Consider the following 19,723-nt stretch of genomic DNA (forward strand, 5'->3'; position numbering starts at 1 on the left):
ACGGGGGGGAAGCCACACGCTCTAGGCAGGCGGACTAGCTCTCAAACCTTCCCTCACGTCACTTTCTAATATACTCAACCTTTTCCCTCAGCCTCCCCTCCCCCCCATCTCCTGTCCCTTTCTTTGACTTTATAACTCCCACTTCGATGACTTCATCTTCAACCTTCCCCCTCCTCCTCCTCCTCTACCTACACTTACCCCTCACATGGCAGGGAGAGGTGACACTAAATAATGAATTCCAGAAAATCTACATTTATCAGAGAAAGAAAATGACCAAATCTATTTTTTCTATACAAGGATAATATATATCATATAAAACTCGATACTCAGTGTACCATAGGGGATGTCATAGGTGGTAAGCTATGTTCTACAGGGAGTGCAGAATTATTAGGCAAGTTGTATTTTTGAGGATTAATTTTATTATTGAACAACAACCATGTTCTCAATGAACCCAAAAAACTTAATATCAAAGCTGAATATTTTTGGAAGTAGTTTTTTAGTTTGTTTTTAGTTTTAGCTATTTTAGGGGGATATCTGTGTGTGCAGGTGACTATTACTGTGCATAATTATTAGGCAACTTAACAAAAACCAAATATATACCCATTTCAATTATTTATTTTTACCAGTGAAACCAATATAACATCTCAACTTTCACAAATATACATTTCTGACATTCAAAAACAAAACAAAAACAAATCAGTGACCAATATAGCCACCTTTCTTTGCAAGGACACTCAAAAGCCTGCCATCCATGGATTCTGTCAGTGTTTTGATCTGTTCACCATCAACATTGCGTGCAGAAGCAACCACAGCCTCCCAGACACTGTTCAGAGAGGTGTACTGTTTTCCCTCCTTGTAAATCTCACATTTGATGATGGACCACAGGTTCTCAATGGGGTTCAGATCAGGTGAACAAGGAGGCCATGTCATTAGATTTTCTTCTTTTATACCCTTTCTTGCCAGCCACGCTGTGGAGTACTTGGACGCGTGTGATGGAACATTGTCCTGCATGAAAATCATGTTTTTCTTGAAGGATGCAGACTTCTTCCTGTACCACTGCCTGAAGAAGGTGTCTTCCAGAAACTGGCAGTAGGACTGGGAGTGAGCTTGACTCCATCCTCAACCCGAAAAGGCCCCACAAGCTCATCTTTGATGATACCAGCCCAAACCAGTACTCCACCTCCACCTTGCTGGCGTCTGAGTCGGACTGGAGCTCTCTGCCCTTTACCAATCCAGCCACGGGCCCATCCATCTGGCCCATCAAGACTCACTCTCATTTCATCAGTCCATAAAACCTTAGAAAAATCAGTCTTGAGATATTTCTTGGCCCAGTCTTGACGTTTCAGCTTGTGTGTCTTGTTCAGGGGTGGTCGTCTTTCAGCCTTTCTTACCTTGGCCATGTCTCTGAGTATCGCACACCTTGTGCTTTTGGGCACTCCAGTGATGTTGCAGCTCTGAAATATGGCCAAACTAGTGGCAAGTGGCATCTTGGCAGCTGCACGCTTGACTTTTCTCAGTTCATGGGCAGTTATTTTGCGCCTTGGTTTTTCCACACGCTTCTTGCGACCCTGTTGACTATTTTGAATGAAACGCTTGATTGTTCGATGATCACGCTTCAGAAGCTTTGCAATTTTAATAGTGCTGCATCCCTCTGCAAGATATCTCACTTTTCTGAGCCTGTCAAGTCCTTCTTTTGACCCATTTTGCCAAAGGAAAGGAAGTTGCCTAATAATTATGCACACCTGATATAGGGTGTTGATGTCATTAGACCACACCCCTTCTCATTACAGAGATGCACATCACCTAATATGCTTAATTGGTAGTAGGCTTTCGAGCCTATACAGCTTGGAGTAAGACAACATGCATAAAGAGGATGATGTGGTCAAAATACTCATTTGCCTAATAATTCTGCACTCCCTGTATAATTTACACATCTCTCACCTGTCAAACAGTTCGCCTCCAGTCACAAGTTCGAGGACGAGGCTAATTTCTGTCGGAGTTTCAAATATTTCCTTCAATTTGATCTGCAAATGAAAAGAAAACCGTCTGCTGTAGAAGTATTCATTTGACTAAGAGAGCATCTCTATGTGCTTAAAGAAATGTATAGACTAATTACTTTAAATGTTTAATTTAACTTGTGCACTTGACCCATGTATTTATTAACCATGCCGGCATTTTCTTTTGTACATTTTTACCCCAATCTTGAACTACTTTAGATGGTTAATAGCATTATTAGCATACCTGTCATCTATGAAGCAGCATAGTGAGTTAGGTGGTGTCAGGTAAGGATGCAGGTCTAATTTGGGGGGTATGTCAGTGACATAAATTGTGCCATGCCTTAACATACCCACGGCACTGTCTTACTAAATAGGAGAAATGAGCCAACTTGTTCAATTTTAGATCAATCCTATTTACTGGTGCCAATCTAAAACTGAATTACAGTGCATCATGAAGTAGAGCAGTCCTGCTGAAATCAGGACTGTTGGCTGCTATTGGTTAATAAATAGTACCATCCAAGGCCCAACATTTTCAAACAATGCTGTACAATATTGCATGGATATTTTTAAACAATAATAGTTGGATCCTTCGAATAAAACCTTTACGGTAGATGAACAGAGACAGTCACATATATTTATTTTTATGTTCTCATAAAATGTGAATGAAACTGCTTTCTGGCAGATTGGGGTGAATATTATTGTCATTTTTATTTTTTAATAAATTTGAGATTTTAATTCAAAAGGTTTTGACAAACACAGATCAAATCAGGCAATACATTTTCATCATGTTTTAAATAAATAAAATATTGTTTATGCAAAATTAAATCCATATTAATATTCATGGTTTTATTTCACATGCAAAATAAGTGTAGATCAGTATGGAACATATTTTTTTTTAAAAATGTGATTACAGCTAAAGCGGCATTACTTATGAAATATAAATAAATCCCTTGCCAATGTCTGGGTATGGTTTCAGATGTCAGCAGACTTAACATGTTCTTAAATAATTCATCCAGTGTGATATAAACAAACTCATAACTTCAAAAACACATGTCACGTGGATTATTTTATCAACTGTATAAACCCAATTACATGCGGATAGCTCCTAGCAAAGAGAACTAGTCAGTGGTACACACATACACAGTTATAGGAATAAAATATTGTTCAATTTCATTTTCCCTTCAAGGAAACATAAATCTGCTGGAATGTGCATGAGGCAGGAAAAATCAATTTAGCTACTTTTTCTGAATTATTATAACAACATTTTTTCTTTGTTTGCTACAATGCACTTTTTGTTTGATTTTCCTAGATTCCCTGTATGAAATGTAACAATTCTACCATAACTTCACAATTTGTAATATTATGTTTACTTATCCTCTATATTAACCCCTTAAAGACCAAACTTCTGGAATAAAAGGGAATCATGACATGTCACACATGTCATGTGTCCTTAAGGGGTTAAATATTATTTATTGAGTGAAGTTAATAGAAAATGTACATCTATAATATTAAAAACAAATACGTGCTTGTAGCACAAGCAACTTTGATCGGTGCACACTTGGCCTGGCACGTTTTAGCAGCTCACAAAGGTATTCCTGAGCTACAACACAACCCTCCCGACGGTCAATGCATGCTGATCTGCTGTTCCCATATAATTAATCTCACACTGTTTTAATGTTCCGGGCCAAGCATTTAGCACCTTACTCATGCTACTGTGAATTGCAGTAAAGCAGCCTGATCAGTGACATACTACAACCTGATGGGGTGTTGCCCTCTGCCTTGGGCTCCACTCTCTTCTCTCGGGTGTGATCCGCAACATAAAAAACAAACAGAAGGTGTAGTTTGTGGCGCTAAAAAACAGCTGCTGAAACTCACTAGTGGGATTTAATCACCAAAGTCCCACAAATGACATAACACAACAATACAGGAAAGTGTGCAGCGCTTGTGATAGGTACACAGGAATATGTATAAGTGGTATATCCACCTTAAATATATGTATAGAATAAGGATAAATACCGTAATAAAATAAGTATCTATGAGAATAAATCCTATACATAAAAAACTGAAAAAATCATAGCATAATTCTGCAATAGAAAGTGGATTTAATATAGCAGTCTATATGGTCCCACTCACATGATTTGGAGCCTGTTAATAGATAAATTGGCTCAGGTAGAATCACTTAGGGATGAATTTCCAATGAGGTCCAAAAGGCTGGAGCTTGATCCTCAGATTATGAGAGGGATAGGATAGGCAGAACACCAATTTAGAAATATAACAAGAGTATCATTTATTTAAAAAGCATATAAAATCTTACATTCAAAATTCTGTAATGCCAACAACGAGCACAACGCGTTTCGACATCACAATACGTCTTCCTCAGGTGCAATATCGTATACAAGCTCCATACACATTTAAATAGGCAATTTGGCGCGGAAAACGGGTACGTGGAACCCGCCCCCTTTGCCCATAAACCAATTGCGTCAGTCTGTTTCATCTGTCACTCCGGACTCTGACGCTGTTACAGTCACTTCCGCGTTTATGCGTTCCACCGCTGGTACTTCCGGGTTCGTGTGCATTCCACTTACAGCATTGATGCGTTCCATCTCTTTCAAGTCCGTTTTTCCTTACTATCATTTGTATTTATTATCAACAGTGTTCAAAGCATAATCCTTACATATAAATGATCAAAATAGCTCAAGGAAAGAGGAAAGGGAGGAAAGCATAAAAAAATCTATATAAAATACCCAAAGATGGGAACAGTATGTAAAAAAAATATATATATAAAAAGAATATAAACATATTAAACTTCCAAAAATTACTAATAACGTGATATAAAAAAAGATATAAAAAAAATATTAAATATAATTGTACATTTTAAAATCTATATTCAAGCCATTAGGAGAGAGGGTTTTCAATTCAAGGATCCATTTCATCACAGTTTTATTTAAGATCTTTATATGGTCACCCCCTCTCCATGGCTTCAATACCCTCTGTATCCCCATAAAGTGCAAATTTTTAATATCACCATTATGGATTTGATTAATATGTGCTGATACAGAGTGATTAAGAACTCCCTTTTGTGCGTTCCTAAGGTGTTCGCAAATTCTAACTTTCAAAGGTCTGGTCGTACGTCCCACATATTGTAGTCCGCAAATGCATGTCAATAAATAAATGACATTATTTGAGTTACATGTGATGAATTATTTCACTGTATATTCCTTTTTAGTTTTATTAGAATAAAATTTTTCAGTTTTTTTATTTATAATTTTACTAGTGTTGCATGCTTTGCAGTTTCCACAATTGTAGAATCCATTTAAATCATTACCCTGTACATCTTTGTTTTTTTGAGAGTTTTTTTTAAATAAAACTACTAGTTAAGACATTTTTAAGATTACTGGCTCCTCTATACACTATTCGTGGTTTCTCTCCCACAAAAGTGAGGAGATCTTCATTTTGTCTCAAAATATGCCAGTGTTTTTTAAAGAATTTTATGAAACCGATGGCTTTGGGAGTTAAAATCACATATAAAGGAAACTTGATTCTCTTGTACAGTATTCTCCTTTTGTTTATATCTTAAAAGATCCCCTCTTGGTTTTGTGCAAATTTCTTTAAATTGAGTTTCCAGAAAGGTAAAATTGTTTCTTGAGGATATCAGATTGTTCTATAAAAATATTGTCATCAGTACAATTCCGCTTCAACTGCATGAACTGTCCTTTTGGGATATTAGAAAGCCATGATTTAAAATGGCAACTGTCATTGTCAATAAAACTATTAACATCGACAGTTTTGAAAAAGGTTTTGGTCTTAATTGTCTCATTCTCTATGAAAATTCTCAAATCCAAAAACTGCACTTCCTGGGAGCTAATCTCTGAAGTAAGTTAAATGCCCCATGTATTATTGTTTAGGAAAAGCAAAAAAATCATCCAATGAGGCTCTACTTCCTTTCCATATGAAGAATATGTCATCTATGTATCGCCTGTATAGGACCAAGTTTGTCTACCAGTCATGCTGAGCATATATAAAAGATTCTTCCCAATATGCCATAAATAAATAAGCATATCTGGGGGCGAACTTCGTCCCCATGGCGGTACCTCTTCTCTGAATATAGAACTCATTCTCGAACCAAAAAAAGTTATTCTGTAATATGATCTTAATACCATCAACAATAAACTTAATCTGTCCATCCTTAAAAGAATTGGCTGCTCTCAAAAAAATGTCAACTGCCTCGCAACCCATATGATGCTTGATAACCGTATATAGGCTACCTACATCACTGGTTACGAGAATATATCCCTCTAACCAAACAAAATTGTGTAATGTTTGGAGAAGGTTGATGGAATCCTTTAAGTGAGCTCTAGTTTTCAAGACCAGGGGTTGCAGGAGAGTGTCAATGTATTGCGACAAGGGTGACAATAAAGAATCCACCCCTGCCACAATAGGTCTGCCTGGAGGTTGTACTGGGTCCTTATGAATCTTAGGAAGGACATAAATCACCAGAATCATAGCACATTCCTTATTAAGAAATCTGTACTCATCTCTATTCAAAATGCCCAGTTCTGAACCCTGGTCTAAAATCTTGACCAGTTCTTTTTTAATATTTGGTTCAGGGTTGGCCTTTAATTTACCACATGTTTTTTTGTCTTTCAATTGTTTATAGATTTCATCAATATAAAATTCCTTATTCATAATGACAATCCCCCCTCCCCCCTTGTCTGCCGGTTTAATGATAATGCTATCATCTTTGGCCAGATCTTCCAGGGCTTTTTTCTCCCCCCATGTTAGGTTTTGTTGGAATTTTGAAAGGGGTTTGATCTCTTTGAGGTCAATCATGCATGCCTTCTCAAAGGCCTTCATGCTTGGACTTTTTAGATGGTAAGGGAAAAAGGTAGAACTTGGTTTGAGGGTAGTATGATTAAATTCCGATATCTCTTCTATCCTTTGATCTCTGATATCTTTTGAGAGAAATTTTTAAACACACAGTTTCCTCATAAATCTATTCAGATCTAGGAAAGTATCACATTTATTGATGTTGCAACAAGGGGCGAATTTAAACCCCTTTGTTAAAACTTTAATGTGGTTCTCACTCAAAATTATTTTATTATTATGGATATATTTGAAAGAAGAAAAGGGTGGATTGAGAAAATTAATAATAAATTTAACCAGATCCTAGCAGATGACAACTTTATAGTTAAAGAGAGTGATGATTTAGATATTATGGGAGAAGAGTTAAAGAAATTATTAAGTAGGGAATTAAAGATCAAATGGGAGGTCTTCACCCTAGAAAAATATCTGAAGGAAGAAATCACCCCTAGAGGGCTTAGATTTTATAAAACTCCAACTATCGACAGGGATGATAATAGATTTATTGGCATATGGAATAATGCCCTTGAATAATTTTTCGGTCACCATGATTAGAATTATAGTTGAACAAAGAACTTTAACTTTGAAAAAACTAGATGTGGCCATAAAAAATATTAAAGAGAAATTAGAACCCCTGTCTGGTACTAAAGATTTTAACGAGTTGTCTGCTAAAATCAGTAAGAATCTAGATAGAATTGAAAAAGACACACTTTCTATCAAACAGAAAATTATGAATAAGGAATTTTATATTGATGAAATCTATAAACAATTGAAAGACGAAAAAACATATGGTAAATTAAAGGCCAACCCTGAACCAAATATTAAAAAAGAACTGGTCAAGTTTTTAGACCAAGGTTCAGAACTGGGCATTTTGAATAGAGATGAGTACAGATTTCTTAATAAGGAATGTGCTATGATTCCGGTGATTTATGTCCTTCCTAAGATTCATAAGGACCCAGTACAACCTCCAGGCAGACCTATTGTGGCAGGGGTGGATTCTTTATTGTCACCCTTGTCGCAATACATTGACATCAATCCCTGGTCTTGAAAACTAGAGCTCACTAAAAGGATTCCATCAACCTTCTCCAAACATTACACAATTTTGTTTGGTTAGAGGGATATATTCTCGTAACCAGTGATGTAGGTAGCCTATATACGGTTATCGAGTATCATATGGGTTGCGAGGCAGTTGAATATTTTTTGAGAGCAGCCATTTCTTTTAAGGATGTACAGATTAAGTTTATTGTTGATGGTATTAAGATCATATTACAGAATAACTTTTTTTGGTTCGAGAATGAGTTCTATATTCAGAGAAGAGGTACGCCATGGGGACCAAGTTCGCCCCCAGTTATGCTAATTTTTTTATGACATATTGGGAAGAATCTTTTATATATGCTCAGCATGACTGGGAGGCAAACTTGGTCCTATACAGGCGGCACATAGATGACATATTCTTCATATGGAAAGGAAGTAGAGCCTCATTGGATGATTTTTTGCTTTTCCTAAACAATAATACATGGGGCATTAAACTTACCTCAGAGATTAGCTGCCAGGAAGTGCATTTTTTGGATTTGAGAATTTTCATAGAGAATGGGACAATTAAGACCAAAACCTTTTTCAAAACTGTCGATGTCAATAGTTTTATTGACAATGACAGTTGGCATTTTAAATCATGGCTAATATCCCAAAAGGACAGTTCATGCTGTTGAAGCGGAATTGTACTGATGACAATATTTTTATAGAACAATTGATTTCCTCAAGAAACAATTTTACCAGAAAGGATATGAAAGGGAACACGTAGAAACTCAATTTAAAGAAAGTTGCACAAAACCAAGAGGGGATCTTTTAAGATATAAACAAAAGGAGAATACTGTACAAGAGAATACTGTACAAGAGAAGTTTCCTTTATATGAGATTTTAACTCCCAAAGCCATCGGTTTCATAAAATTCTTAAAAAAACACTGGCATATTTTGAGACAAAATGAAGATCTCCTCACTTTTGTGGGAGAGAAACCACGAATAGTGTATAGAGGAGCCAGTAATATTAAAAATGTCTTAACTAGTAGTTTTATTTAAAAAAAAACTCAAAAAAACAAAGATGTACAGGGTAATGATTTAAAGGGATTCTACAATTTTGGAAACTGCAAAGCATGCAACACTAGTAAAATTATAAATAAAAAAAATGAAAAATGTTATTCTAGTAAAACTAAAAAGGAATATACAGTGAAAGAATTCATCACATGTAACTCAAATAATGTAATTTATTTATTGACATGCGTTTGCGGACTACAATATGTGGGACGTACGACCAGACCTTTGAAAGTTAGAATTTGCAAACACCTTAGGAACGGACAAAAGGGAGTTCTTAATCACTCTGTATCAGCACATATTAATCAAATCCATAATGGTGATATAAAAAAATTGCACTTTATGGGGATACAGAGGGTATTGAAGCCATGGAGAGGGAGTAACCATATAAAGATCTTAAATAAAACTGAGATGAAATGGATCCTTGAATTGAAAACCCTCTCTCCTAATGGCTTGAATATAGATTTTAAAATGTACAATTATATTTAATAATTTTTTTATATCTTTTTTATTTCACGTTATTAGTAATTTTTGGAAGTATATATATATATATATTTACATACTGTTCCCATCTTTGGGTATTTTATATCGATTATATTGTTTTATGCTTTCCTCCCTTTCCTCTTTCCTTGAGCTATTTTGATCATTTATATGTAAGGATTATGCTTTGGACACTGTTGATAATAAATACAAATGATAGTAAGGAAAAACAGACTTGAAAGAGATGGAACGCACAATGCCGTAAGTGGAATGCACACGAACCCGGAAGTACCAGCGGTGGAACGCATAAACGCGGAAGTGATTGTAACAGCGTCAGAGTCCGGAGTGACAGGTGAAACGGACTGATGCGATTGGTTTATGGGCAAAGGGGGCGGGTTCCACGTACCAGTTTTCCACGCCAAATTGCCTATTTAAATGTGTATGGAGCTTGTATACGATATTGCACCTGAGGAAGACGTATTGTGATGTCAAAACGCGTTGTGCTCGTTGTTGGCATTACAGAATTTTGAATGTAAGATTTTATATGCTTTTTAAATAAATGATACTCGTTATATTTTTAAATTGGTGTTTTGCCTATCCTATCCCTCTCATTGTCTGAGGATCAAGCTCCAGCCTTTTGGACTTCATTGTAAATTCATCCCTAAGTGATTCTACCTGAGCCAGTTTATCTATTAACAGGCTCCAACTCATGTGAGTGGGACCATATAGACTGCTATATTAAATCCACTTTCTCTTGCATAATTATGCTATGATTTTTTTCAGTTTTTTATGTATAGGATTTATTCTCTTTAGATACTTATTTTATTAAGGTATTTATCCTTGTTCTATACATATATTTAAGGTGGATATACCACTAATACATATTCCTGTGTACCTATCACAAGCGCTGCACACTTTCCTGTATTGTTGTGATCCGCAACATACCTGATAGTACCGCTCCCATCGAGTTACTGAGGGCGCTAGCATACTACTTACTAATACACACTACATATAATACGTGACAAGCTTCATCACACTGTTTAATCATATAAGAAAGACTAACCTTTAACATGCCTCCTATACTGACTTATATATAAAAATTGTGCAATGTTATTCAATGCCATGTAATTGTTAAAACATGTTTTACATAACTGATTGCAACTGCTATTGTGGCAGGGAAAACGCGATTGTTCATGCTATGCACAAATAAAATAAAGAATAAAAAAAAAAAATACAAAGCATAAAAACAAGGTAAACCGTCAATGAGCTAGCATAGGCCTCCATGTAATATTTCTGGATATGTTTTTCAAATCATTTAATGTATATTTCTGTATATATAAATAAATCACTTTAAAAGTTTATCCAAAAATATTAAAGGCCATAAAAGAGTATTGATACAGAAAAATACACATATATACTGTCACTGTAAGCTTGTTTATTATTTTTATTATGTTATTATTTATATAGCGCCAACAAATTCCGCAGCGCTTTACAATGGGTGGACAAACAGACATGTAGTTGTAACCAGACAAGTTAGACACACAGCAACAGAGGGGTTGAGGGCCTGCTCAATGAGCTTACATGCTAAAAGGAGTGGGGTAAAATGACACAAAAGGTAAGGATAGTATTAGACTAGTGACAGTTGCAAGAGAGTAATCAGTCCCGAGCTATTAATAGTTTAATTGATACGCTTTTATGAAGAATTTTTTTTTTAACGATTTTTTGAAGGAGTGGAGACTGGGTGAGCATCTAACAGAGGAGGGAAGTGAGTTCCACAGGAACGGTGCAGCTCTCGAAAAGTCTTGAAGCTGAGCATCAGAGGTGGGAGTACGGACAGAAGATAGACGTAAGTCTTCAGCAGAGCGTAAAGGCCTAGACAGGACATACTTGTGTATAAGGGAGGATAGATAGGTGGGAGAAGCATTATGTAGAAATTTGAAAGCAAGAACCAGAATTTTAAATTGAGCCTTATATCTTACATGAAGCCAATATAGGGACTGACAGAAGGGAGAGGGTTGGGAGGTGTGGGCGGACAGGAAGATGAGCCTCGCCGCCGCATTCATTATGGACTGTAATGGCGCAAGTTGGGAGCATGAAAGACCACTGAGAAGCGGATTACAGTAGTCAAGGCGAGAGAGGATAGTGGAATGGACCAGCACCTTAGTCGCATCTGGCGTTAAGTAGGGTCGGATGTGCGCAATGTTTTTTGAGATGGAAGTGGCAGGATTTGGCAATAGACTGAACATGAGGCGTGAAGGACAGGCCGGAGTCAAAGAGAACACCTAGGCAGTCAGCCTGCGTGGTGGAGATAATGATAGCACCATTAACGAGGAGAGAGACAGAAATGTGAGTAGCAACACTTGAGGGAGGAAAGACCAGAATTTCTGTTCTGGACAAGTTAAGAAAGTGGGCAGCCATTCAGTTAGAAATAGCAGAGATGCAGTCTGAGACACTAGTCAAGAGGGTGGGGGAGAGATCAGGGAAGAACAGATAGATTTGTGTGTCATCTGCATAGAAGTGATATTAGAAGCCAAAGGAGCTGATGAGTTTACCAAGGAAGTCAGTATAGAACAAAAACAGTAGGGGACCAAGGACTGAACCTCGCAGGACACTGAGAGAGAGGTTGGGAGGTAGAGGCAGAGCCAGAGAAAGAAACACTAAAATAGCACTGGGTGAGGTAGGAGGAGCACCAGGAAAGAGCAATACCTTTTAGACCAATATTATGGAGGATGAGAAGAAGCTGTTGATGATCAACAGTATAAAAAGCCGCAGAAAGGTCAAGGACAACTAGGATAGAGTAGTGACCATGAGATTGTGCAGCGAGTAGATCGTTTGATACTGTGGTCAGTGCCATTTCCACAGAGTGCTTAGCGTGGAAACCAGACTGAAGTGGGTCGAGCAGAGAATTGGATTCGAGGAAGTTTGTCAATCTCACATACACAAGTCTTTCAAGGATCTTGGACGCAAAAGGCAGTAGCGAGATAGGGCGGTAGTTGGATAGGGAGTTAGGGTCAAGGTTGGGCTTTTTTAGAATTGCTGTTACAGTCGCGTGTTTGAAGGGTAATGGAAACATGCTAGATGAGAGGGAGAGATTGAGAATTTTAATGAGAGGCAAAGAAAAGAAGGAGACAGAGTAGGGATGAGATGTGAGGGAATAGGATCAAAGGATCAGGTGGTGGGGCATGAGGAATGGAGCCAGGGCCGGTGCAAGGATTTTTGGGTACATAGGCGAAGATGTATTTTTCCGCCCCCCCCCCCCCCATTCAAAAATAACATCTTCACCTATGTGCCTCTTAACCAGCCCTTCTCCCCGTCCATTATTGGTCCCCTCCCTTCCCTGTCCCTTAGTGTTCTTCTGACAGTCACACACACTCAATGACAAACACAGAGACTCACTGATCTGACACACACACACACTGATTGACACTCATTGACAGACACACTGATAGTCACACACAGACTCAATGACAAAGATACTCCCACTGATTTGACAGACACTCACAAACACACACTGACAGACACACACATACACTGACAAACTCACATGCAACACTCATACAATCACTCACAGACACACATACACTCACTCACGCACACACTCACAGTCACTCACAGACACACATACACTCACTCACGCACACACTCACAGTCACTCACAGACACACATACACTCACTCACACAGTCACTCACAGACACACAGTCACTCACAGACACACATACACTCACTCACACAGAGACACATACTCACAGACACATACATACTCACAGACACACACACACTCACTCATACACAGACACTCACACACAGACACTCACACACAGACACACAGACACTCACTCACACAGAGACACATACACACTCACAGACACACAGACACTCACACACTCACTCACACACACAGACACTCACACACACAGACACACTCACAGACACACAGACACACTCACTCACAGACACACAGACACTCTCACACAGAGACACATACTCACTCACAGACACATACACACAGACACTCACTCACACACACTCACACAGACACTCACACACTCACTCACAGACACTCACACACACACACACACACTCTAACACAGACACTCACACACACACACACACACTCTAACACAGACACTCACACACACAGACAGACACTCTCACACACAGACACATCACATACATTCACAAATTATTTTAATAAATAAATAATATCCACCCAGCCTCCCTACCTGGAGAGCTGGTGTGGATCATTCCCTGGGGTCCAGTGGGGCTGCTGGGCGGCGTGCGGCAGTCCTGCGATCAGGCGCGGCAAGGGAGCTCTAACCTCTCTGCTCTGCTCCCTCGCGCGCTGCCTGTCTGCTGATACCGCGGGAGCCGGAATATGACGTCATATTCCGGCTCCCGCGGCATCACTAGACAGCGCGCGAGGGAGCAGAGCAGAGAGGTTAGAGCTCCCTCGCCGCGCCTGATCGCAGGACTGCCGCGCCGGGGGCGGAGATGGTGGCCGGCAGGAGGGAGAGCTTCCCTCCTGCCGGTCACTGAAATCTTGCGCCCCCGGAGCCGGTGCGCCCTAAGGCGGCCGCCTGTGCCGCCTTATGGACGCGCCGGCCCTGAATGGAGCAGAGAAGAAACCTCTCACTGTAGCGGGTGTGAATGAACATAGAACAGCAGAGGGAAGTATTGTAAGGGGAGAGAGAGATGAGAGATCTCTTCCCTGATTGTAGAGATCTTGTCAGTGAAGTGAGCTGCAAAGTTTGTGGCAGGTAAGTCGGTAGGAGGTAGAGGAGCAACAGGGCGAGAAAGAGTGTTAAAAGTGTGGAATAGTCGCTTGGGTTCGCGGGAAAGAGTGGTTATGAGGGTATTGAAGTAATTTACTTTTGCAGAGGAAAGAGCCAAGCTGTAAGAGCGCAGCATAAATTTATAGTGGTGAAAGTCACATAGCTACATAGTTGAAAAGAGACTTGCGTCCATCAAGTTCAGTCTTCCTCACATATGTATTTGCTGTTGATCGAAAATAAAGCAGAAAACCCAATCTGAAGCGCTTCCAAGTTTGCAACAAACTAGGAAAAAAAATCCTTCTTGACCCCAGAATGGCAGTCAGATTAATCCTTGGATCAAGCAGCTATTACCTCACTTGTGGCAAATCTAGCCACTTCTGGACTATATGCAGTATAGGTTGTCCGTAGGCTGACTGTATGATGTGTTCCGTTAAATGTGTATGTATTGTGCTATGGCCGTTCGCACGCTGGCAGCCGTACGCTGCCAGCGTACCAGCATTCATACGACGAAAACACGGCTATCCTGGCCATTCGCCGTACGAATACGGGCTCCCCAGGTCGACCACACACTCCCAAGTCGTGTGGTACCAAGTAACCGATTGCAACATTGTTGCAATCGGTAATTAAGGGCTCTCCTAGGTGGCCGTCGATCCACTACCGACCATGCGGCGGTCGGCCATCTTGGATCCTTTGTCTCTGCAGCGGTGTTCGGTCGTCGAGAGCCTGGACTTGAAAACGGCTACTCGATGATCCGAGCCCCGCTGGGTTTCCAGAGCGTTCGGGAGTTCCGCGTTCGGTACATTATATGTCCCGTATTTATTCGGTACTTTTAAACCAACTTTCATGTTTAAATGTATTATGTGCGGCGTTCGGTCAATTCAGCTGGGATCGGAGCGGTATTCTCACAAGGTGTGCGCTCCGACCCCAGCTATCTACCGAACGTTCGATTATTCCAAAGTACCGAATATTATGTGAATTATGGATTTTAGAGTCAATTGTCGGTTTTGCTACACGAGGGGATAATCCACTTAATCGTCCATTTTAGTGGGAGTATCCCTCTCGTGTCGCAATGCCTGTTGGGAAAGTCACAATGCATGTTGGGAGAAATCCCCTGGATGATCTGTGTGGAAACCCCTTGCATGGGGAACTGTATAAATACGCTGCTTGTGAATAAAACGAGTTAGTTGACTCCCAAACTGTGTTTCGTCCGGTTATTGGGAGGATTGGGAATATTGCCTTGCTTTTCTACTCTGACTGTGGATTTCCTGAAGATACCAACGGATGTCGTGGACGGTTATACCGCATACCGTTACATCACTAATTAGAAATTATATCCCTGTATGTTATGTTTTTGCAAGAATTTATTCAATTGCAGTTTAAACATCTGTATGGACTCTGATAAAACCACCTCTTTAGGCAGAGAATTCCATATCCTTATTGCTCTTACTGTAAAAAAACATTTTCTTTGCCTTAGATGAAATCTCCTTTCTTCCTGCCTAAATGCATGATCTCGTGTCCTATGTATAGCCCCGTTTATGAATAGATTTCCAGATAATGGTTTGAATATATTTGTATAATGTTATCATATCCCCTCAGAGGCGCCATTTTTCCAAACTAAAGAGATTTAAATTTTTTAACCTTTCTTTGTTACTAAAATGCTCCATTCCTTTTATCAATTTTGTAGCTCTTTTCTGCACTTTTTCTAGTGCCATGATATCCTTCTTTAGAACAGGTGCCCAAAATTGCACAGCATATTCAATGTGTTCAAGGTGTGGTCTTACTAGCGATTTATAAAGAGGCAAAATTATATTTTCATCCTGAGAATTTATGCCCATTTATACATGACAAAACCTTACTGGCCTTAGCAACTGCAGATTGACATTGCATATTGTTGTCTATAACAATTCCCAAATCCTTCTCGTGTGTGGTTATCAGGGCCGGATTAACATAGGGGCTGATGGAGCTGCAGCTCCAGGCCCAGGCCCATTTAAAAAAAAAAAAAAAAATTTTTTTTTTTTTAGCATTTTTTTTTTTTTTTACACCCTTCTCTATACCCTGACTGGTATTTTACTGGCATAGATGGTATTTGAGGCTGCCTGGCCTTGCCAGTATTGCAGTAATATCGCAATCCAAATGCAGATATTTTTCTCAGTATAAACAGAGATTACTTTGCAATACCAGCGCCGGCCAGTAGGGGTCAGTGTGTGTGGAGAGAGGCAGATATAGGAATTTACAGCATATCCCCCCCTGCCCTTTCTCTACTCACTGATCCGCGGGGGAGCAGCTACACAGCACAGAGAGTTCAGACAGCAGCTCACAGCCTGCAGAGACAGCCTACAGCTTAGGGAATTGGGGGATGAGGGGAACCGGACCTTAGAATGGCCGGACTCGACGTATATGAGAGGAGACAGAGTCAGGAACGATCCGAGGTCAAGGGCACAGAGAGACAGCGTAAACTAGGACTAGCCGGGGTCTGGTACACAGTAAACAGCAAGCCGGCAAACAGAACAGATAAGGATAAAGAGATAACGTAGTCAGAAAGCCAAGGTCAATACGAAGGAACACAACTGAACACAACAAGCGCTAAAGGGAACTGAAACAGAAACCATGATAGGGCAGGGAGTAAAGGGAGAGGTAAGTTTAAATACCTTCAACTTATTCTTGATTGGCCCCTGTCATATCCACGCCCCCAATATGTGAGAGTATGGGGAGTGTGGGGTGACAGGGGCCAATGGGAGACCGTTTTGATTTTCGGCTCCCACTTCCCCTTTAAGAGCGCGCTCGTGACGCGCGGCGCGCTCTCAAAGCTAGACGGGACACGTGACCGCATTCCGCGGTCAGCGCCTGCCGTCATCGGCGCTCTGAGCGCGCCGGGAACAGAGGACCTCGGCCGGCCCCCGGACAAGGTAAGTAACGCTACACAGTGCTCCAAACCAGCCTTGACTGCTTTGCTTTTGCACTCCCAGTGCTCCAAGCCAGCCTTAACTGCTTCCCTTTCTGCACTCCCAGTGCCTAGTCTCCTTGACTCTATCTCTGTAGAGAACAGCCTCCCTCCTACCTGCTTCCTGGGAGGAAGCCAGCAAATCCCCCCTTTACCTGCCTAGCAGGGAGGGGTTTATTCCCACTGCTACAGCTGATTATCTGCAGCTGAGCAGTGGGTCGGAGACAGTCCAAAAAACCCTGGCCTGGATCTATGTCTCCCAGGAAAACCACTAAAATGTGGAGTGGAGCATTGGCCCACCCTTCTCTCCAAATGCTCCACCCCAGGGGCCCATAACTAAACCTAGCTTTGTGTTGTGCAACACACAAACTACATATACTCCCCCTGGGGTTAAATAGCCTCTCTGCCTTCGCTTTATCACACTCGGTATAGTTCAATACTGTCAAAAAAAGACTTTCCAAATTATTTATCAACAGAAGTCACCATTAAAATCTATGGGAGTTTTTGTAGAGAAATCATTTGGTAAGTTTTTCTAGCATTGAATCGTTTGAAAAGCTTATCAAATCAAGGCCTATGTGTTAGCGAAATCTGAAAAATAAAATGGAGAAATCCACACTGCGGCATTTATCTCTATCCTAGAACTGATGGCTTCCATCTTGGCTCCATGTTAATAATTGTTATAAGTTCTCCCCTTTGCACCTGCCAAACAGCATAGAGATTGGGGGAGAAACGGAAACAGTGTAACATATTCTCCCCCTCCAATTTAATGTGTGCCTTGGCTGTGCCAGGACTGAACTGGATTGTGTAATTTGCTTAAAGGACCACTTCACACCCCAAAAGCACTTCAGCTTGCTGAAGTGCCTTATGGATAAAGAGTATAGGTAAAGAGTATCCTCATTTAACCCCAGTTTATAAAAGTGATGATTTCTATGCGAAATTAGCATTTTTATAAATTAACTAATGAACTCCCCCTGGCTGTCAAACAGCCAGGGAGGATTCCTTCCTACTTCCGTTAGCTCCCTTGAGCTAAAGGAAGTGGCAGGCACGCTCCCTCCCTTACAGACCTCAGACCAGCTCGACAGCTTAATTCCTGCACATGCGACCAGGTGCAAGCATGTGCATGAAAAGCCAAGCGTGCATGAACAGCTGCGCGTGCACTTTCCATTATACATTCACACAACATTGTGCATGTGCGTGCACGGGCCGGCGCGCGCTTACATGTGGGGACCAAGTCAGAGGCTTCTCAAGACAAAAAGGGGAGGGGCTAACAAAGGCTGCTGTCATAAGAACATTAGGGTATATCTACTAAACTGTGTTTTCTTTGGTGGGGGGTTTGGAAGTGTGGAGTGGTCATTTAATCTTTAAAACACATGGGAAATGGAGCATCCCATGAAAACATGGTTAGCATGAGATATAGATTTTTTTCAATGTTTTCTTCAAAGATATTGTATAATTTCCTTAGAAGTGACGATTCCTCTTCAAATCTGTTTTTGTATGGTTGCATTATGTGAATTGGATTTCGCTCAATATATAATCGCAGTGAATTGAAAAATGAATCGCAAAAATTTTCCAACTCAGCCATAGCCACAAACATTTTGCAATCTGGTATTACACTACAATTAGGTGTTTATTGAATAAGCCCCTTTAAGTTGAGATGTATCGTAACTGAGCGTGAGCAGGGAGCCGGTGAATTGAGTCCAACTAAAGTAAGGATACAGTTACACAAAATGTCATTAAAGTAAATTAGACATCAGATTTATTAAAATGATTACAATAAAATGTGTGACTTACAATATTTGGATGAGAAAGTCTCAGTAGAACTCCAATTTCTGTTCTTACAATTTTCTTGTCTACCTGGTTGAATGGGAAAGACCAACAAAACTCGTAAATTATTTTTGTCAGTATCATAAAAATCTCTTCCATCAGTACTATTTCTTATTACACATAAACCCAACATAATGATAAAATGTACCATATTTTGCCTCTGACCATCAGTGTCAATAAGGGTCGACTTTAATGGATATAGCTTGGGATGTAGGGATCTTTAGCCCCAGATTATTCTTGTAGTGAGAACATTAGTTATTTAATATTTTTATATAGGGTAGATTCCTATCAATGTAGCTGTCCATCTGAAATGATAAGCACTAGTATTTGGACTTTGGAGCTAGAAGAGGAAAGGGAGCAAGTTCTTCCCAAGGTGATGGGCTATAGATGATGGGAGCAAAGCTGATCTTTTCCTTTACTCTGGTAGATAGTCCAGGGGACATGGCTGAAGCACCACTAAGTACCTTTTCCTCCTAAGTCTGTACTGACATGCACTAGCAGCACTCTTTATGTTTATGGATGGGCAGAGACATAATACAGAGAGATGAGGATAAGTAGAGTTAGAGGATGGTATTGGAGATTGATCTTGGCTTCAGCCGTGACACAGGGGACATTGCATTCTGCTTTTGGTTAAAGCCAAGTGATTATGTAACCTAGTAATTTTGGATCCTAATAGTTCAGCTTCATAAATTGTAAGCCAGTTTGAGCAGGACCTTCTTCACCTCTCAAATATCTACAGTACTTAATAATTGTAAAGCA

General features: G+C 40.0%; 1 protein-coding gene across 4 annotated transcripts in view; it reads right to left on the reverse strand.

Moving 5' to 3' along the window:
- Nucleotides 1–19,723, reverse strand: part of CAMK4 (calcium/calmodulin dependent protein kinase IV) — a 203,373-nt gene that overhangs the window by 42,237 nt on the left and 141,413 nt on the right. For 3 of the 4 annotated variants that reach the window (XM_063453633.1, XM_063453632.1, XM_063453634.1), the window contains 2 exons: nt 18,932–18,994; nt 1,942–2,024 (listed from right to left, as the gene is read on the reverse strand). In XM_063453633.1, coding sequence (XP_063309703.1) covers nt 1,942–2,024; nt 18,932–18,994 — 146 coding nt within the window. The remainder of the gene's footprint in view (nt 1–1,941; nt 2,025–18,931; nt 18,995–19,723) is intronic. The other variant, XM_063453635.1, reaches the window with a different exon arrangement.

The sequence above is a fragment of the Pelobates fuscus genome, chromosome 5, assembly GCF_036172605.1.
Source record: "Pelobates fuscus isolate aPelFus1 chromosome 5, aPelFus1.pri, whole genome shotgun sequence".
NCBI lineage: Eukaryota > Metazoa > Chordata > Amphibia > Anura > Pelobatidae > Pelobates > Pelobates fuscus.